This window comes from Trachinotus anak, unplaced genomic scaffold (assembly GCF_046630095.1).
Source record: "Trachinotus anak isolate AG129_WGS33_773 ecotype Australia unplaced genomic scaffold, CSIRO_AGI_Tana_v1 ptg000025l, whole genome shotgun sequence".
Classification (NCBI taxonomy): domain Eukaryota; kingdom Metazoa; phylum Chordata; class Actinopteri; order Carangiformes; family Carangidae; genus Trachinotus; species Trachinotus anak.
The window spans coordinates 14240004-14257461 of record NW_027273876.1 but is presented as its reverse complement, the minus strand read 5'-3'; the positions used below and the strand labels follow the sequence as shown (position 1 = coordinate 14257461).

Below are 17458 nucleotides of genomic sequence, written 5' to 3'. Positions count from 1 at the left end.
GTCTGGGCTCCTGAGGGCAGTTGTCCATTTTGCCCACTTGGTAATCCAGCTTTTAGTGTGGGTGGTTTCATATACAAAAGTGGTGTTATTTTGTATAAAAGACTGGTGAGGATTCTTTCCCTTTTCTTCATGAAAAGCTTGACCTGTTATGCAACAAATATGGAAAATTGTGCGCTACTCCCACCCTTAGTTTCCATTCTGTAGTACAATCACAGTACACTTCTCCTGCTTTGAAAGTCCACCTGCTGGCAGCACAGTCACACTGACATAACTGATGTATCCATTGTTTCCTACAGCAGGAATTACCTCAGTCTTACTGGAAATAATAAAGCACAAACTAACTTTAGACACATTTCCAATCAGCGCAAATATGCTTATAACGTAATAGCCATTCAACTAATGAACCCATTATGTGTAGTATATATGTGTGTATATCTATGTGTGTGACTATGTGTATACATATATATGTGTATACATTAAGTGTAGTAAATATACACACACATATACAAACATATTTGTACTGATATATATACACTCACCGGCCACTTTATCAAGTAAACTTATTCAACTGCTTGTTAATGCAAATATTTAATCAGCCAATCACATGGTATCAACTTAATGCATTTAGGCCTGTAGAAATATATATATATATACATATATATATAAAACTGCAGTATAAATACAAAGCTATAACACCTTTAACATACATACAACAGCATGCATACAGTATGTTTACTTCAATTTGTTCAGTTTGCAGTTGCCATGGTTTAAATTCCTTGAAATATTGATTAGCTCATCACCAATCCTATGATCTGATCACATGTCACTGATCCCAATGCTGCTCTCTCCAGGGACATAAATATGAGCCTTTCCTGCATTTTCTAAAAAATGTTTCTCACTTGCATGTTCTAACTCCTAATGGATGACAGCACATTGTCAAAACATCTTTCCTCTCTTCCCTAAAAATAGAAAATTAATGGTTTCACTTGTTTTTCCCCTCAAAGGCCCCAGGCATAAACAAATACTGACTCTACAGAATTGGTAGTTACAATTAATTTGCAGCAAGTTCCCATAAATTCTTCCTCACACCCCCTCAGAGGCCTGCCTGCAGCCAAGAACCAAACATAGTTGGTTTCATACAGTATGATTCCTCAGAGAAACGTGAACAAAAGGTTTATTGGACACATGACATATTCATTAGCATCTCTCTCTTTCTCTATTTTTTCTGCCTGTGCCTCTACTTGACATGTAAATAAAGGGAGTTTTGTGAGTGGGAGTTGAGGGCCGTCAGATGTGGGAATAATCCTCTGTTCAGTGCAGATGTCCGGACCAGTACAGGAAGAGGCTCCATTTCCAGATTTAGTGGAAGCAAAAGGGTGGAGTCCAGCAGGAGCGCTCTGTATCATACAATTCAATTATTTCTCTCTAATCACTACAGTTAGTTCATCTGTTTTTCACAGTGTACAAAGTGTTTACCAGGATTAAGAACATTTGCAAATGAAGCATTTGTCTTCCAAATGAAGGAGGACATATGCCAGAAAATATCTTGTGAGTCACAGTGAAGATAGCTCATCTCACATTTCATGAGAATTCAAAATAGGAAAGATCAGAAAAAGTGAGGGTCAGCCTCTGTTTGGCTCAGCCTCTCTGATTAATTTTTGAACCATAAACTTGACCTCAGTCTGACATCATCTTTGCCTTTGCGCTAAAATGTAGTTTTATTTACTTTCTCCATTTACAAGCCGGCAGAAAATACCACATGATTGCGCTCCATATTTCACTGGAAGCGGGTTTCTGCAAGGCAGCATGTGTCAGCCACATTAACTGCTTCTCATGTACAAGGCCAGGGAGTGGATGGACGAACCTCGAGCGTCTCAAGTGAGTGGCCCTTACAGCTGGCCACATACACACTCTGTATACATGCGTGTGAGAGCTATGGATTTGCCTGATAAATCATTTTGTGGTTATTTGTTTGTTAAGTAAAATCAAGTGAAGAAGTGATTTTACACAACCATTTTCACAGTCACGTTCACAAACCTGCCTTAGTTTACCATCATTACCAAAGTTTGACAGTATCTAACAAAAGGCAGACAATTGCAATGTGCCTTGAACGGTTTTGTTCTTTGGTGGCTTATGTTAAACATCCCCCTGCAAGTCACCAAATGTAGGCAGAGATGTTTTAATTTAAAAGCTGATTTCTCCACTTCTATGCAGCCACAATAACTGTACAGTATGGTGAAGACTAACTTTTATCTTCACATGACAGTCTACAGCCATACCAGCAGCTAATTGCTAAGATCAGCATGCGAACATGCTCAAAATGACAGTGCTAACATGCTGTGTAACCGTGTTCACTCCCCTTTTTTTTTCAGCATGTTAGCATGCCAACATTTTCTAATAATCACTAAACACAAAGTACAGCTGAGGCTAATGGGAACAACCAAAGTATAGTTCATCTTCACATTTTAACTTGATGGTGGCGCTAGATAAGAAAATGGGTCATTTTTTATGAACAGTTTCAGAGACTCTGAGTCACAGAGGTCAACCTTACGTTGGCGTGAGATGAAAAGTCAGAAAATATCACCAAAAGCTAGTAGAATTCATTGTCTGGGAGACATGAATGTAGGTACAAAAATTGATGGCATCAATCCAAGAGTTGTCACATCACACAGTGACCGGCTGCAAAGGTTACACTGCCTCAAGGGAAAAGACTCCATAACCATGATAGTAATGGCTTAAGAAACAGGTAATAGTCATCAACCCTGATTTAAGTATCGTCTGTGCATTCCTCTGATGACAGCAGCTTCCGTAGACCAGAAGGCAATACAGGAAGGAGACATGTACTTTCTGAGTATATGGAGTCTAGTTTTATCTTACGTGGCAAAAGCATCTGTTACTGTCACACTTGAGTTTAAAGCCCACAGCAGGGGTACGCAACAAGTTCTGCTCTCTGGTGGTTGCGGACAGGTTTTCTGGGAAATGTAGGGGGACAAAAACTTTTAGGGAGAGAAATTACAGAAATTTGTCAACAATAACCACTGGAATATCATCAAACAAAACATGCCATTAAGTACACACCAAGACACACAGTACATGCTCTGCACACTTCAAAAATCCCTCACAAATCCACACACACTCTTTTCAACAGTCTCTCTTGCCCATGTCATATAAGTGTGGAAGATTTCAGCACATTACCTCCTCAGTGTTGAGGCTTTTTTTTTTCCTGTCCTCCTTTACAGGCTCATCCAAAATTTCATGCCCTGAACTTCTGTTGCACTCATCAAGGAAATGACCCTGTGCTGTGTGGAACCGGATTCATCCAGTGCATATCTTGGCTACAGTTGTGCGGCAGCAACGTTGCAAGCAAGTAACCTGCTTCATGACCCATGCTGTTATAATGAGATACATGTTGAGCCACACGACATCAGAGTTTTTGTATGAAATGATTCTGATTTATTTTGAGAGAGGCACGGCGATTATTCAAAGTCCACTCAGCCCTGCAATATGTCTGTTTGACACACAGTGAAATATTGGTTCCTTGAACGAGAGCGCTTCATGTTAAAGCAATAAAATCCCATGCTGCCATTATCTGGACTGTGTTTAGCATTGAGCTGAGTCAGCTACACTTGATTTATCATTTGTTCTGGTAATGATTGGGTACAGCAAATTTAGGGTTCTTTTGAAATTATAATAAAGTTTATTGTTGTATCATTTGTGTTTGAGCCTGGAGAGTGTCTGCGGAATTCCTGAATCCAGTGAGAACCATCTGCAATAGTCCCACACACATTCCTGCTAATGCAAACACACAAGAAATGTGACACACTTCCTTTCTCACAGTGGTCAAAAAAGTGGAGCAGGCGGTGTCGGTAAAGAGAGGCTGGAGAAAGAGAAACACACACAGAAGGAGAAGGAGGACAAAGGAAACACGTGGGACATCTTTCCAACTTGGAGCAAAGTGCTGCGATTTGACCCATGGGCTGGAAACTTCCCATCACATCCACCATGGCGGCATGTGACTCACCAGTATATCTGAATGAACCTGATTGCAGAAATGACTCAAGCTCCCTGCGATCTCATGACTTAAGCTCTGCGTATGCTGCGTGTCACCGTTGGTGCAGAGTGAGGACTTCTTCAAAACAGCAGTTTATTTTTAGGGAGTTTCGCAGCCGCTGGCGCTGGCAAATAAACAAGCCCCACAGAGTTGTCTGAAACTATCGTGAAGCAAACTCCGCATCCTTCAATCACAGCTCAACGTGCAGTCGAAGTAAGAGGTTTTGGGGAATCTTGCAGGCAGCATCTGGAGTCAGTTCACGGCTTTCAAAGAATAAGAAGGAATTGATTTCTATTACTGAGACATTTTCAGATGGACTCGTTTGTTGTGCAGCCAAACAAGCAGATTACATACAGACTTAGCACTGAAAAAAGTGCATTTCTGTGCATTTATTAGTATACAGTATAAGTATAATGGGCTTGATTGAAAGGCCTAAATGGGGGGCTTCTAATGTACAGATAAATTCTTGGAAAATCCATCAGATGTGTTTGAATTGCTGAATGAGTCACAGCAACAGTAGTTCTCTACAGGATCTTATTACCACAGTATATAGGCTTACATTGATCATGTGGGAACTACAGCTAGCAGCAGTGCGCATGCCAAAGCCTCAGCTGGGCCCAGCCATCTGCTTTATGTGCTCAGTTCAGCTGAAATGATGAAATCCATGGAATACCTTGTGAACACTCAGCATTCAGCTTTCGTTCCATCAAAAATGTCGACTTTCTCTACGTTCTGAACATCCTGCGGACCCTGTTGTGTTACTACTACAGAGCACATTCAGGCATTTAAGTGCCGATTGCCTGCAGAATGTCAATATGAGTCCTATGCAAATGAAGAGCGCTGTGACAGGGGTCATTAAATCTTGGTGATTATTTAGAGAACTAATGGTCGAACATAATGATGCGATGAAATGTCTCTCTGAAGGTGCAGCCTGAAGGCAGATGCATATTGACTCAGGGCAACAGGGAAGCGGGAGGAGAACTGAGCATGACAGTGCACAACAAAGCCTCACCAACAAAAGCTCTTTAAAACAGGTTCTGGCTTCTTTAAACATCTTTACTTTCACCTCTGATGTCAAGTCTTTGTACCAATACTTCCTCCAAAACCAACATTAGAACAAGAAAAACTCTGAATCACAGAACTCCCACATTTTTCCTGAAATAAGAAATATATGATGTAAAAACTGTCTTATATTTAGGATAAAGACAACCAATACTGTAATCTATAATTCTATCCAATGACTTCATTGATTATGTATCTCTTACACTTATTATCAGTAGATGTTGACTGAAATGAAATGTCACGTGCCAGTATATCAAATTAGAGTTTTGTTTAACAAATTTTATATGCTCTGCATCAGGTCTAATATATAATTTCTTTTCAAAGCAAAGACATATACATTAAATTAAAAAATAAAGTAAGCACTGCATGTGTTTTTATTCCCTTGGAAATTACATTTATTTGCTTTCTTGCAGAGGTGATGGAAATCACCAGAGGATAAACTGTGGTCATGTCATGTGTATTGGTAAAAAAGAATAAATAATAATAGGATGTATGAATTAATATGTCGGTGGGGCAGTCTGGGAAATAATTACAACAAACCCTAAACACAGACAGGCTGCCCTGAAAAGAGGAACTCGTCACAGTTTATGTTGGGTAGCATTTGTAGCATTTAAATTGCCCAACAGCTATCTAACTCATTTGACACATAAATCCTGCTATATGTTACATGCCTCAGGGAAGATTTTCTCTTTTATGTCTTTTCTCAGTTTGACATCCTATGGTCCTGCAGTGTGACTCCACTGTGTTTTACAGCCTCCCCGATGAGCGTCGACAGGCCTGTTTATCCCTCATTAATCTCTCTCCCCTGCTCTTACCCCCCACTTAATGGTGACGTTTATCCTATAAATGTGTTGTTTGCTGAAAAAATCCACCAAAAACATAATCCAGAATAGAGGTTTCTGTGTGTGTGTGTGGTTGTGTGTGTGACTGTGTCTCCTCTGTGTGTGTGTGTGCAGAGGCTGAAGATGATGCTAGACTGAGTGGTTGCCATGGAGCCAGTGATTAATTGATGGAGATATAAAACCATTACAAAGAGGATGGTTAAAGACTTTGAATAGGAGAGAAAGTAACACACACACACACACACACACACACACACACAGGGTGGGGGGTTATTCACTATCATAGCCCGACCTTTGTGAGCTGCTGTAACACACTGCTCTCTAGTGTTCACGCACTGAACTGATGATTGATTGTGTTGCAGTGGTAAAGCAAGATGCCATCCATTGATATAAGTACAGAAAAAGTTACAGAAGTTCAAATCCTTTACTCTAGTAAAATTAGCAATTTCCAATCCAAGTCCTGCATTTAAATTTTTCCTTATGTAAAAGTACAAAAGTAAATCAGCTAAATATACTACATATACCTTTCAGAGCATTAAATTGTTATATCATTGATATAAATACATTCATAACTATAGCTGTAAGGTAATTGTAGACAAGTAAAAGTAAAAATCTTTTTATTATCTTTTTATAAAAAATATCCTCTGAAATGTAGTGAGGTAGAGGTTTTTAAAAAAGAAAATACTCATCAAAATTACATCAAAACTGACTGAATTTACTTTCAGCCACTGATTCCTCTTTTATTTCTTCCGGGTATTTAGTGTTAGTATAGTATTTAGTAATTGAAATCTTAGTGTTTTCACCAAGAATTAAGAGAACAGAACAGAAAAAAATGCTTAAAATGATTAAGTTGCATTGATATGACCAAAAACAAATGTTATGTGCCAATAAAGTAGCCCCCGTGTTTTGTTGTTCAAAACTTCACACATCTGCATTTGTTGATAAAGGGTAAATTCATTCTTACATTCTTACATGAATTCTTAAAATAATAATTATAATTTACAATTAACCAGTCATGGACATGAGGTCATATTTTTTGAGGCAGGTGTACTTTACTTGAGTACTACTACACTACATTTCAGAGCCACTAAACTTTACTGGATTTATTTGACAGCTACTTTAGAAATAAAAAATAATAGGCAAACAGCACATTTTTTATTACACCTTTATTTTAAATGTTGCACTGTAGTTTTTATTAGAGGTAAAGATTGTGATTATGTCCTCCATCACTAGATACCAGGCCTGTCTTGTTACCTGGCACCGGTGTCGGGTCGTGTTGCTGTGGTAACCGGTAGATGGCGGGGTTTGGCGGTCCTGGTCTGACCGGATGTGACTTGCAGGGATATTGGAGCTGCAGCTTCCAAACTGTGGGCGTTTTTTTTTTCCCCCCTCCTCAATCTTGACTCCAGAGTTTTTTGTGGGTTTTTTTTTTACTGGGTGTTGCCAGCTTGTCTTACCGGGGTGCTGCTGTGAAGAAGACGGGTCAAGTCGGATAATTCTGTATCCATAACGTTTTAAACTTTTTGGAGCGCAGTCGAGGCCTTGTCATTTTGTCCACGCAGGACTGGTTTATTTTAGCCGCTGTTAGCTTGCTAGGCTAACCGAGACCGAGCTGCTGTAACGTTGGCTGGGTCGCCAGCGAGAGAGCCGTCCGATGCAGGCCATTAAGTGTGTGGTGGTTGGGGACGGGTAAGTTAAACTGTGTTTTTATTCTTACTTCGACCGCTAAAATGTCCGAGTTTGACTCGTAGGGTAACGATTTAAGTTTGAAACACGGCTGTTTTCGTTGACCTAGTTATCAACAGTTGGCTAGCGACTAACAAGCCTCGGATAACATGCCAACATGAGCGACAGCTGTTGTTGTGGCCGCCCTGTAGTCCAGCTGGGTCAGACAGATTTATCTACATGCTCCGGTTAGGTGTGACTGGATGGGCCGCAGCATGTCATTCATTAGACCTGACGCAGGCTGCCATGTCGACAGCTACTTAAACTTACAGCTCGTCCTCTATAAAAGTTGTGGATTGGATTGGATATATTTGTTGTGTGCCAGTTTGTGTCTTTTTCATGTAGACTATTTGTTCAGCCATTTCTGGCCTTGAAACAACTTATATATTCGTTTGTGTCTAAGTTAAATCAAAAGTCCGTCACAGCCCATTTAATTTAAAGAGCTAAGACACTTGAAGAATTCAGTCCAGCTTGGGAAGATGTAAGAGATCAAAAGACTTTACATTTATACCCAGCCACTTTTTTTTTTTTTTTTTTTACCCAACTTTACCCAGTACAAATGCCATTTATATTTATTACAAACTGGAATAAAAACAAACTATGCAAAACTGCACAAATTATTCATTGCTCCTTCATCATCAAATGTGCATAAGCACTTAAAAAATATATATATAAAACAAAACTGAAGTATAAAAGTGTTTAACTTAAACAGTTAAACATATAAAGAGCTAAACTCATCTTGACTGGCCACAAACCCCAAGTTTAATTTATTAAGACAAACTGATTTTAGATTTCTGGGAGGACAGCCTTTTCTTCCTTTTAGGGTAGTACTTTAGATGGATTACAGTTTATTAAATATGTATGCAAACAAAGATTAGTAAAGATTAACTGTTTTAGCCCCACAATGCATAATGTCACATATTTGTATAGTTACACTCTGTCATTTTTATTGATTGACTTCTGCAGAGTCCCATAGATTTTTAGGACACTGCTTCCTTAAACCAAAGTTTTTAACTATCTAAGTCATGTTTGAAAAAGACCTTCAAATATGAAGGATGTAGGACATGACACAATCACCTGCCCGATATTAACACTGATGTTTTGCAGCTTCTGGTGTGTCAGAGGTAAAACAAAGACTGCAAACAGCCAGTCCTGAAATACGAGTAGACTTGTAGAGGATACACACACAATAAAATTAAAGGCCTATTTCCATTTCCTTTTTTATGATAAATATATAAATAACATAGATAAAGAAAACAATAGCTGATATTTCAGGTTAAACCTGTCTTTTGTGACTTGTTAACCTGTCAGGAGAGTGGGGGTTTAACATTGTTCACACTGTCACTTTCTGTTTTCCAGTATCGCAACACAAGATTGTGGAATGTTTGTATCAAGGTTTCGGTCTTGATTTCAGAATTGTTAAACTGCTACAAGCAAGACAGGTTAAACCTACAGTAGATACTGTAAATATTACTTAATTTGCTGTTTTAATATCACTTAATGCTACATATTAACTATTAAAACTGAGAGAATAAATGTAAATCAGCAGCAGTTTTCAATATATATCATTGTATTCTCCTATTCTCCCTCTCTGCCCTCTTTTCTCCTCCCAGGGCTGTGGGTAAAACATGCCTGCTCATCAGCTACACTACCAACGCCTTCCCTGGAGAGTACATCCCCACAGTGTAAGTAACACGCAGAGGCACCTCTCATGAACAGCTGTGGTGCAGAGATGAAAATGTGGGATGGTTTAGGTGGGGGAGGTAGCCCGCCAGACCTATGGGAAGTTAACAATCAAAACAGTGTCAGTCATTGAGTAGTTTGTCATCAACTGTATCTCTTCAGTTTGCGCTCAAAGGTTTTCTTTTTTCTTTTTTGAAAACCTTATATCCACCTTTCTTCCTACAGCTTTGACAACTACTCTGCCAATGTGATGGTTGATGGGAAACCAGTGAACCTGGGGCTGTGGGATACAGCGGGACAGGAGGACTACGACAGGCTCAGGCCACTGTCCTACCCACAGACGGTATGTTTATATTTTTGCACCCATACACGCACCAGCAGCAACAACTGCCTGTCTCTGTCCACTGTCCTGCACAGACCAGTATTGGCCAGACAATGTTGGCATGAATGCTGTTTTCACTTTGCCACCATTGATTTGGAGTTATTCACTGGCCCGTAATACTTAAGACGGAGTCTGTGCACTCAGCAGAGTAGAGCCTTGTATCCACAGTACCTATACACTGTCTGGAGGACGGCTGGAGGAAGTGAAAGGGAGCTCTTGTTTGCCCTCTTTGTCCTTTGACCAACAAACTGGTCTCTGTGCCAAAGACTCGCAGGGAGCTGGAAGTGGGAGTCAGTTTGTATCTAACCAACAGGACCAGTTCACAATGAGATTTGTGAATTTTTTATTTAATTAGATAAGTATTTGACTAGGTTTTCAATTGTAGCAGAAACATGGAAGTCTTTAATCTTACATTGAATGTTTCTTTTTGTAATGTTGCCATCTTCAAAGTTGGCTAATGGTGTCATTTTCCCTCCTCAGGATGTGTTCCTGATTTGCTTTTCACTAGTCAGTCCAGCTTCCTTTGAAAACGTCCGTGCCAAGGTGAGAACAACCTGCTCTCTTAAAGCTCTTACTTTGCCAGTGATGGTATAATGGTAATATTGGTAATTTCCCCAGTTTTTACATTTGTACATTTACTGTTCTCCACAAAGTTTCGTGGTCAGATCAGTTTGGGTGGAGGAGGAATTGACTCCATATTGTCAGTAAACCAGATGTGGGATTTTGGCCATATTTCAGACAATTTCCATTTTTCAGACTCAGCTCTAAAAGTAAAAGACAGAAACTTGACTTCAAAATGTATTATTGCTTGGACTCAAAATGAACTCAAGTGAAGATTTTAGATTTTTCTCTCCTAATTACACAATTACTCCCAGAAGTTGATTTTAGTTCGTGTTTGATGTGATGATGCAGCCCTGACAAAAAAACAAACATATTTCCATGCAAAACTGATGCATTAACCCCTTTATCCTTGTTGTGTTGATGTTTTTTCCAATTGAAAAATATGTTGTTATTTTCCCCCCACTTTAAAGCTGTTTAATATCATATTTAAATTGAAGGTGATTATTTGGGTTCAGCTTGGTAGAGTTCCTCAGAGGTCACATCATGTTGAATTTGGAGAACAACCAGGAGTCTGAGAAAGAAATCTATTTTTTTTGCAACCCACCCACATTCCACACAGTGTGTCATGTTATCCATCTGTATCCTGTATCCAGCCTCTGACTCTGTCCTCCCCCTGCAGTGGTACCCCGAGGTGAGACACCACTGCCCCAACACACCCATCATCCTGGTGGGCACCAAGCTGGACCTGAGAGACGACAAGGACACTATTGAAAAGCTGAAGGAAAAGAAACTCTCCCCCATCATCTACCCTCAGGGCCTGGCCATGGCTAAAGAAATAAGTCAGTTGAGGCTCAACACATTCACTGATCCATTTTTTAAAGTTTCAAACTAAAAGAGCCTTTTCTTGAGGCAGTTGTTTTTCTGGCAAGCCTTAAAAAAATATGTTTTTCTGAAAGAACCTGAAGCCACCGTTTGATGGTCACATTTTCTTTCACAAATTCATTCAAATTTAATAAGTTGTTTACACCATAGTGGCACCACCTCAATTTTCAGGATAGCAAGATGATACCTGATTTGTTCACCATTGCTGTTTTAATTTTGATGAGCTACAAAATTAGATGGTTGCCTTGCAAGACTTAATTGGCAGAATTGATACATGGAACCATTAATCATATATTTTATTTACATTAAATTGTATTATGTTAGATTTTAATTTTACTTTTCAGGTTTGACACAGATGGGTGTGTTTTAATTGTTTGAAACTGACATTGTGTTGCTTCTTTTTCATTGTGTAATGATTGGACTGTAATTTATGAACATTGTATTGAAATGGTTTTGGAACTGCTTCTTGCTCTTTTTTTGGCTGATAGTTTATCTTACTCAGGTGATAGAATATTATTGGACTTTATGATCATGCAAATGAATAATCTGGTTACTGACTTTGTTTCTCTGCTTTCTCTCTTTCCCTCTCCTCTGGCCACCAGGTGCAGTGAAGTATCTGGAGTGCTCAGCTTTGACGCAGCGCGGCCTTAAGACAGTGTTTGACGAAGCCATCAGGGCGGTCCTGTGCCCCCCACCCATCAAGAAGAGGAAGAGGAAGTGCAAAATATTGTAATGGAGAATCACAGGGAGTAGAAAATACGGTTGCAGTCAGAACCTGCCTACTCAGAGGGAAGAAGGTGATGTCGGGGTTCCCCAAATATCTTTTCACCCCCTGTGTCTTTGCTTACATAGAAGCTCTGGTAGATCAGACTTATATCTGAAAGAACTTCACAGATTTGAGCAGCGCTGGCAGTTTTTAGTCAAGTCTGGATGTGTGGCTTGTGGGTTCTTACATCTGTTTAGTCCTTTCAGATTGACAGGAATGAAGTGACTTTGCTAAGGCCTTGGGGAATGTGAGGGTGGTGGATTTGATTTGGGATCTGGGTTTGATTGAGGAGAAAGAGGGAGGATTTTACAAAAAAAACAACAACAAAAAACATTCATGTCATTTTTTTCAGACATTGTGAAGAAACACTACTTGAACATGAATTTATCATGAAATTACCATAGATTTAACTCTATAAAAGAAGGAGGTCCTGCACTGCACTCTGTCCCCTACACACTAAGAGATTCCTGCTGCCTTGATGACATTTTACTTTGGTTTTTTTTTTTTTTTTAGAGGCTCTAATTTCTCCTTTTTTCATTGTCAGTCTCTTGTCAGCTGTGGTTTGACGGACCGTTTTGTTTACATGTGTCATCTGACGAGACTGAGGTGCTGCCAAAACTCAGTCAACGGTCATCACTTTGTAGTCACTCCATGAACACTAAAATGTTGGGTTTTGTTTTCCATTTACTTTTGTTTTAACCTTCTATCAATGCAGTTATGAAGAAATGGTTTAACCCTTAAATGACTTGAGTTAGAATGTGTTGTAGCAGCTGCTAAGTTAAATAATAATTACATAGTCTCTTAATAGATATTTAACAGGTAATTCTCTCATTTTGATCCTAAAAGCTTTCTAGATGAATCATTGCGTTCCTCTCACTACGTGTTAAATGAATACACACAGTGTTTGGTGAGTGACCCTTGGGCATGTGAAGGTACAGTGCAGCCACAGTTGTTGTGCTGGCTCATTCTCTATTTAACTGCAAAGGTTTTACCCGTCATTTCAAGTTTTCACTAAGTTCCTGCCCAGAAAGTGATGATGCTGTCATAATGGTGTGTAACCATATCATTTTGACCACATCTATTGCTGTGTTTTATGAAGTCTATGAGCCAGTGTATCATTTTACTCTTTGTTATACAATAGGACCTTGAGCAGTAACTATTCAGCAGTTGCATTTTATTTTGAAATGAACAATGATCAAATAGCATGGGTGCTCTGGGAAATCACTGTAAATCTAGACTCATGTTATCAGTGTTTCAGTGGCACAGACGAAGTGCACACTTGGATTTACATTCTTGCTAAAAGTGGTTTCATTTTCACATAGTAATATGCTGATTTTTTTTTTTTTTTTAAGCAAATAAATTTTTTTAAAATGCTCTGTGTTCATTTCAGCTTCTGGCCAAACACAAAAGTTTAGGTAGATGATATGTAAGACTTTTTGTTTAGCATATAGTGACAAATGTCTATCACTTTCTCACATTAGATGTCTTAGTTAATTGATTTTCAGTGTCAGGTTACACAGCAGTGACTTGTTCATTGCCTTCATCTTGATCAGATTGTGCGCCACAGAGGTCAAACAGAGGACTGAAGTACATGGACACTTCATGGCTGGCTGTTTTTGGCTTTCCATTGGTCAAATACCAGCTTTGCAGACACTGCATCCTCAACCCCCATTCCTGTTATAAAAACAACAAATTCAGTTACACTGAATACCATGAAGGTTTAGTTGAAAACTGGATTCTTAATGTACTGAGCTGGAAAAATAAAATACTTTCCACATGATATGGATTTATAGGTGGGGCTTACCAAGGGATTTGAACACAGTCGTCTTCTCTCTGTGAGCAGGTTTTGTCCCATTAATAACATCCCCAAGCTCTGCAAACACCTCCGCCTGAAAACGAGACCCATAGTCACATTTTTCCCGCATATGTTCTGCAAAAAGGAGCCAATAACACGCGCCCGAGTTATCTTATCCATCGCTTCAAAAGCACAATGACACACTGACCCCAGAGAGTATGATGTCACCAGACTCGGTCGTTGCTCCCTCTCTGCTGTCAGCGTACACCACGGCCTCCTTCATCAACGCGTCATCCAGCTCCCGCCAGTTTGGCCTGCAGGCTCCCACTGCTGCTCAGTAACGAGAGAAACTGTGAAATACTTTTTTTTTTTTTTAAGAGCTCAAAAACTGACATTTCAATTTTAAATATTTAAAGTCCCCTGAATTCTTCCTGTGTTAATCTAAAACTCTCAATATTTCCTCTTGAATTTTTTTGTTTTTGTGTGAATTATTTCCTCTCACCTGCCACGTGGGCTCCTGGTTTGACCCACTGACCAAAGAGCACCGGCTCAGTGCACCTAGTCACTGTCACTATGGCGTCTGCTCCCCTCACCGCCTCCTCCACCGAGACACATGGCGTCACAGGACCTGTGACAGAGCGCTTGAACCTGTCTATTCCCTCCCTAGAGCGGCTCCACACACGCACCTGGTGTGAGGATCCAGGACAACAGTTTATGAAACACCAAACATGTCCACCAATCACAAAATGAATTTGAATAGTAATCGATCAAAAAGCCAAGATCTAGGACAGAGCTGTGAGCACAGGCCTGCAAGCTCTTGGCAGCACTTGAGAGCAAGTAAAATCAGATTTCAATGCTCAGACTTGTTTTGAATCTTTGCTCAAATGTTAACCTGGAGATTGCTGCTCAAATTTGGCCCTTTTCCTGTTGTGGTCAGTAAACCACAGGGGCTTTTGTTGATTGTTCAGTTGGTTAAAGCATCATCATCCTCCTCTTCCTCATCTCTCTCAGCAAGAAAGCTAATTTGTGTATTTCCCCAAAATGTTGAACTAGAGGCTACCTTTAAGATCATTTAAGCAAAAGTTGGACTTGACAAAGTAGAACAGCTCAATCGTTTTGTGTTGTCCCACTCTGTCAGTCCCATGCCAATAAAGTAGAGCTGCACAATGTGGCTTAATTTCATATTTTGATATTTATGTGAAATACATTGATATGCAATATGACTTTGGGTTCACATTTATTTGAAATTTTAAGTGTAGCAACAATGGAAATTAAGCATTCTTCAGCACAATAATGCCAAATGTATAAAGAAAATGTATTTACAAAATATTTTATTAATCAGAACTGACCAAACACTGTCTTAGGCTGCATTAAAATACATTTTAAGAAGTAAATAATTTCTTAATAACTAACTTTCTTTTTCTCCACCAAATCACCAATCTTATCTTCTTCCATGCAAATCTTCTCTACTTCTCAATTCCCACTGTCTGGGAGGGTTTCCTTTAACACATTCTTTTTTTTTTTAATGTTAAGCTTAGGTTTAAAAAACTGAGGGTTGCTCTTATTTCAGGACAAGACAATTACAGCCGAGAATTACGTCGGTCACAGATAATGAGCTCAAATAGACTGAGAAATGTTCATGTCAGAGAAAATAATTATGTGAAAGGAGTGAGAGTGACAGGAATCGGCTTCGCTACAGTAACTCAGTGAGCTGACTACAGACGTCTAACTGAACTAACATGATGTTACGTTTGCAGATGGCATTTCAAAAATCCATTCACTGTAAGTCTTGTTTCACCAGTGTTGTTTTATATGGTGCACAATGTGATCACTCACAAAAATGTGACTTCATCAGTGACTACACATACTGCTTTACCTGTACATGCAGGGAGACATATATCATCCATATTGATGCCTTTTGCGATATTATTGCACATGTTCATACCTAGATAAGGATATGATATGTTATATCGTTCAGCCCTACAATAAAGTGGAACTGCATGTTTAAAAATGCAATATCCAGAGCACTGAAAAACATTCTGTGAATATATTAACACCCTAGATCCTTTCAGTTCCTAACAATTTCATTTTGCATTGGGAAACACTGAGCCACACTATACGGATATTACTCCACCAAACATCCCTTACATTACCCTCAATTCATTCTGTTCACATTTGCTGTTCATACATTTACACAACATTTTTGTAGCATTACCTCTTTAAATGAGAACATTTCAGTGAAGACGTCGTAATGACTGATAGCCTGTTTGCCGGTCCCCAAGATGGCCAGTACTTCAGCCTCTGGACGCATCAACAGCTGCACGACAACAACAACACACCAAGACAGACCCAAGTGTCAAAGTTGGAGCAACGTTGCAACGTGAGAGAACAGGTACTGTGAACGGATGCTTCCACAATGGAAAGCATGTTGCACCTTGGCAGAGATTGCAGAGACTGCAGCCGTCCTCATGCCTGTGATGACCTCTCCATCCATGACCTGCAGGGTGGAAACATGCATGAGTCATTGCTTCACCCTCATGGATGAGTCATCCATGAGGGTGAAGCTGTTCAAACTTTGCAACTTGAATGTTAAGATTGGGGATGTTTTTTTTTTTTTTTTGTTTTGTTTTGTTGTTTTTTTTTTTTGTCTTGTGCATGCATCAAGTTTTACTCACAGCCTTGACATTCCCATACTCTGGATCCAGCAGCACCACTGTAGCCTGAGTGGATGGTAAAGAGGAACCATCCTCCCTCTTGTAGAAACACACTAACTTTGTGCTCAGGACTCCGTCATTTTCCATGTAAGTAGGCATCAGCCCCAGGAACCTGTGGAAGTGAATGAGTGTCAATGCAACAACAACAACAGACTGTTACTGTTTCACCAGTTCAAAGCACACTTGCTTACCCGTTGTGTTTCTGCAGGGGCACTGTGCAGCGGACGGGCTGGATCACCTCTCGCCTGGAGAACTTCCCCAGAGCGTCCTCCAGGCGGGGGACCAGCTCTCTGTAGCGCAGCAAGCTCCGGACTTCTCTTTCCGATATGGTGACGGGGAGGTCAGCCATGACTGGTGCTGCATTCATCCGCAATAATACGTCTTGGTTTCAAAACGCACCACGTTTGCTGCGCTTACGTCCGGCGTCAAGGCTCCTCCAGAGATCCCGAGTCCCTCAGACGGAGACTCGCCGCTGGTTTTACTGGGAAAAGTGGGAGTCACGCTTGCGGGAGGACACGAAGGCTGCCGTGGAAAACTTTTTGGACTGGGGAGGTTCCTAACTGAGTGAAATGATTGATAGGAAAGGAGCTTCAATACCTCCTATCTTTTCTCCTTCAGCATAGGAAACGCGGATCCTGCTTTTACGAAGGGAAAGGAGAAAACGCTGTTTCGCAACCGCTAAACCAACATTTAAAACAAGGCAGGACTGAAGTTTTTCCACGACCGACACGGTGGGAGACAATCTACATATGGATGCCGTTTAAAATCCCACTAAATAAATAAAAAATCCTCCGTTTAAAAACTATAAAAATGTTAAAACTTGATATAGCCTATATCCGAGTATAATACTCATTTGCTTATTATTATTGAATTATTACTGTAATGCTTCCACTCTCAACTTTCTTATATTCTTTCTCGTTATCTTATTTCAATATTTCAGTCCTGTTTTTTTTTTTTTTTGTTGTGGTCAGGAAAGTATATGGAGTATATATCAT

General features: G+C 39.8%; 2 protein-coding genes across 2 annotated transcripts; one reads left to right on the top strand and one right to left on the bottom strand.

The window, feature by feature from the left end:
• The first annotated feature begins 7317 nt into the window (after positions 1-7317).
• Positions 7318-13330, top strand: rac1a (Rac family small GTPase 1a). Its single transcript, XM_071462574.1, has 6 exons — positions 7318-7644; positions 9294-9365; positions 9589-9706; positions 10226-10288; positions 10986-11145; positions 11791-13330. The coding sequence occupies exons 1-6, from the start codon at positions 7610-7612 to the stop codon at positions 11919-11921; spliced, it is 579 nt and encodes a 192-aa protein (XP_071318675.1). The 5' UTR covers positions 7318-7609; the 3' UTR covers positions 11922-13330.
• Positions 12439-17203, bottom strand: crym (crystallin, mu). Its single transcript, XM_071462573.1, has 8 exons — positions 16655-17203; positions 16425-16575; positions 16184-16246; positions 15965-16066; positions 14252-14435; positions 13958-14079; positions 13759-13843; positions 12439-13628 (listed from the first exon to the last, which is right to left on the bottom strand). Exons 1-8 carry the CDS (start codon positions 16828-16830, stop codon positions 13555-13557), a joined length of 957 nt encoding a protein of 318 aa, XP_071318674.1. The 5' UTR covers positions 16831-17203; the 3' UTR covers positions 12439-13554.
• Positions 17204-17458: the final 255 nt, after the last annotated feature.

Excerpts from the sequence above, each read along its gene's own strand:
- rac1a (XM_071462574.1), top strand. The coding sequence starts at position 7,610 with ATGCAGGCCATTAAGTGTGTGGTGGTTGGGGACGG. Across the intron at positions 9,366-9,588 it reads GGAGAGTACATCCCCACAGT|CTTTGACAACTACTCTGCCA; the intron begins GTAAGTAACACG and ends TTCTTCCTACAG. Across the intron at positions 11,146-11,790 it reads GGCCATGGCTAAAGAAATAA|GTGCAGTGAAGTATCTGGAG; the intron begins GTCAGTTGAGGC and ends TCTGGCCACCAG.
- crym (XM_071462573.1), bottom strand. The coding sequence starts at position 16,830 with ATGAATGCAGCACCAGTCATGGCTGACCTCCCCGTCACCATATCGGAA. Across the intron at positions 14,436-15,964 it reads AAATGTTCTCATTTAAAGAG|GTGCGTGTGTGGAGCCGCTC; the intron begins GTAATGCTACAA and ends TCCTCACACCAG. Across the intron at positions 13,844-13,957 it reads GTGACATCATACTCTCTGGG|GCGGAGGTGTTTGCAGAGCT; the intron begins GTCAGTGTGTCA and ends TCTCGTTTTCAG.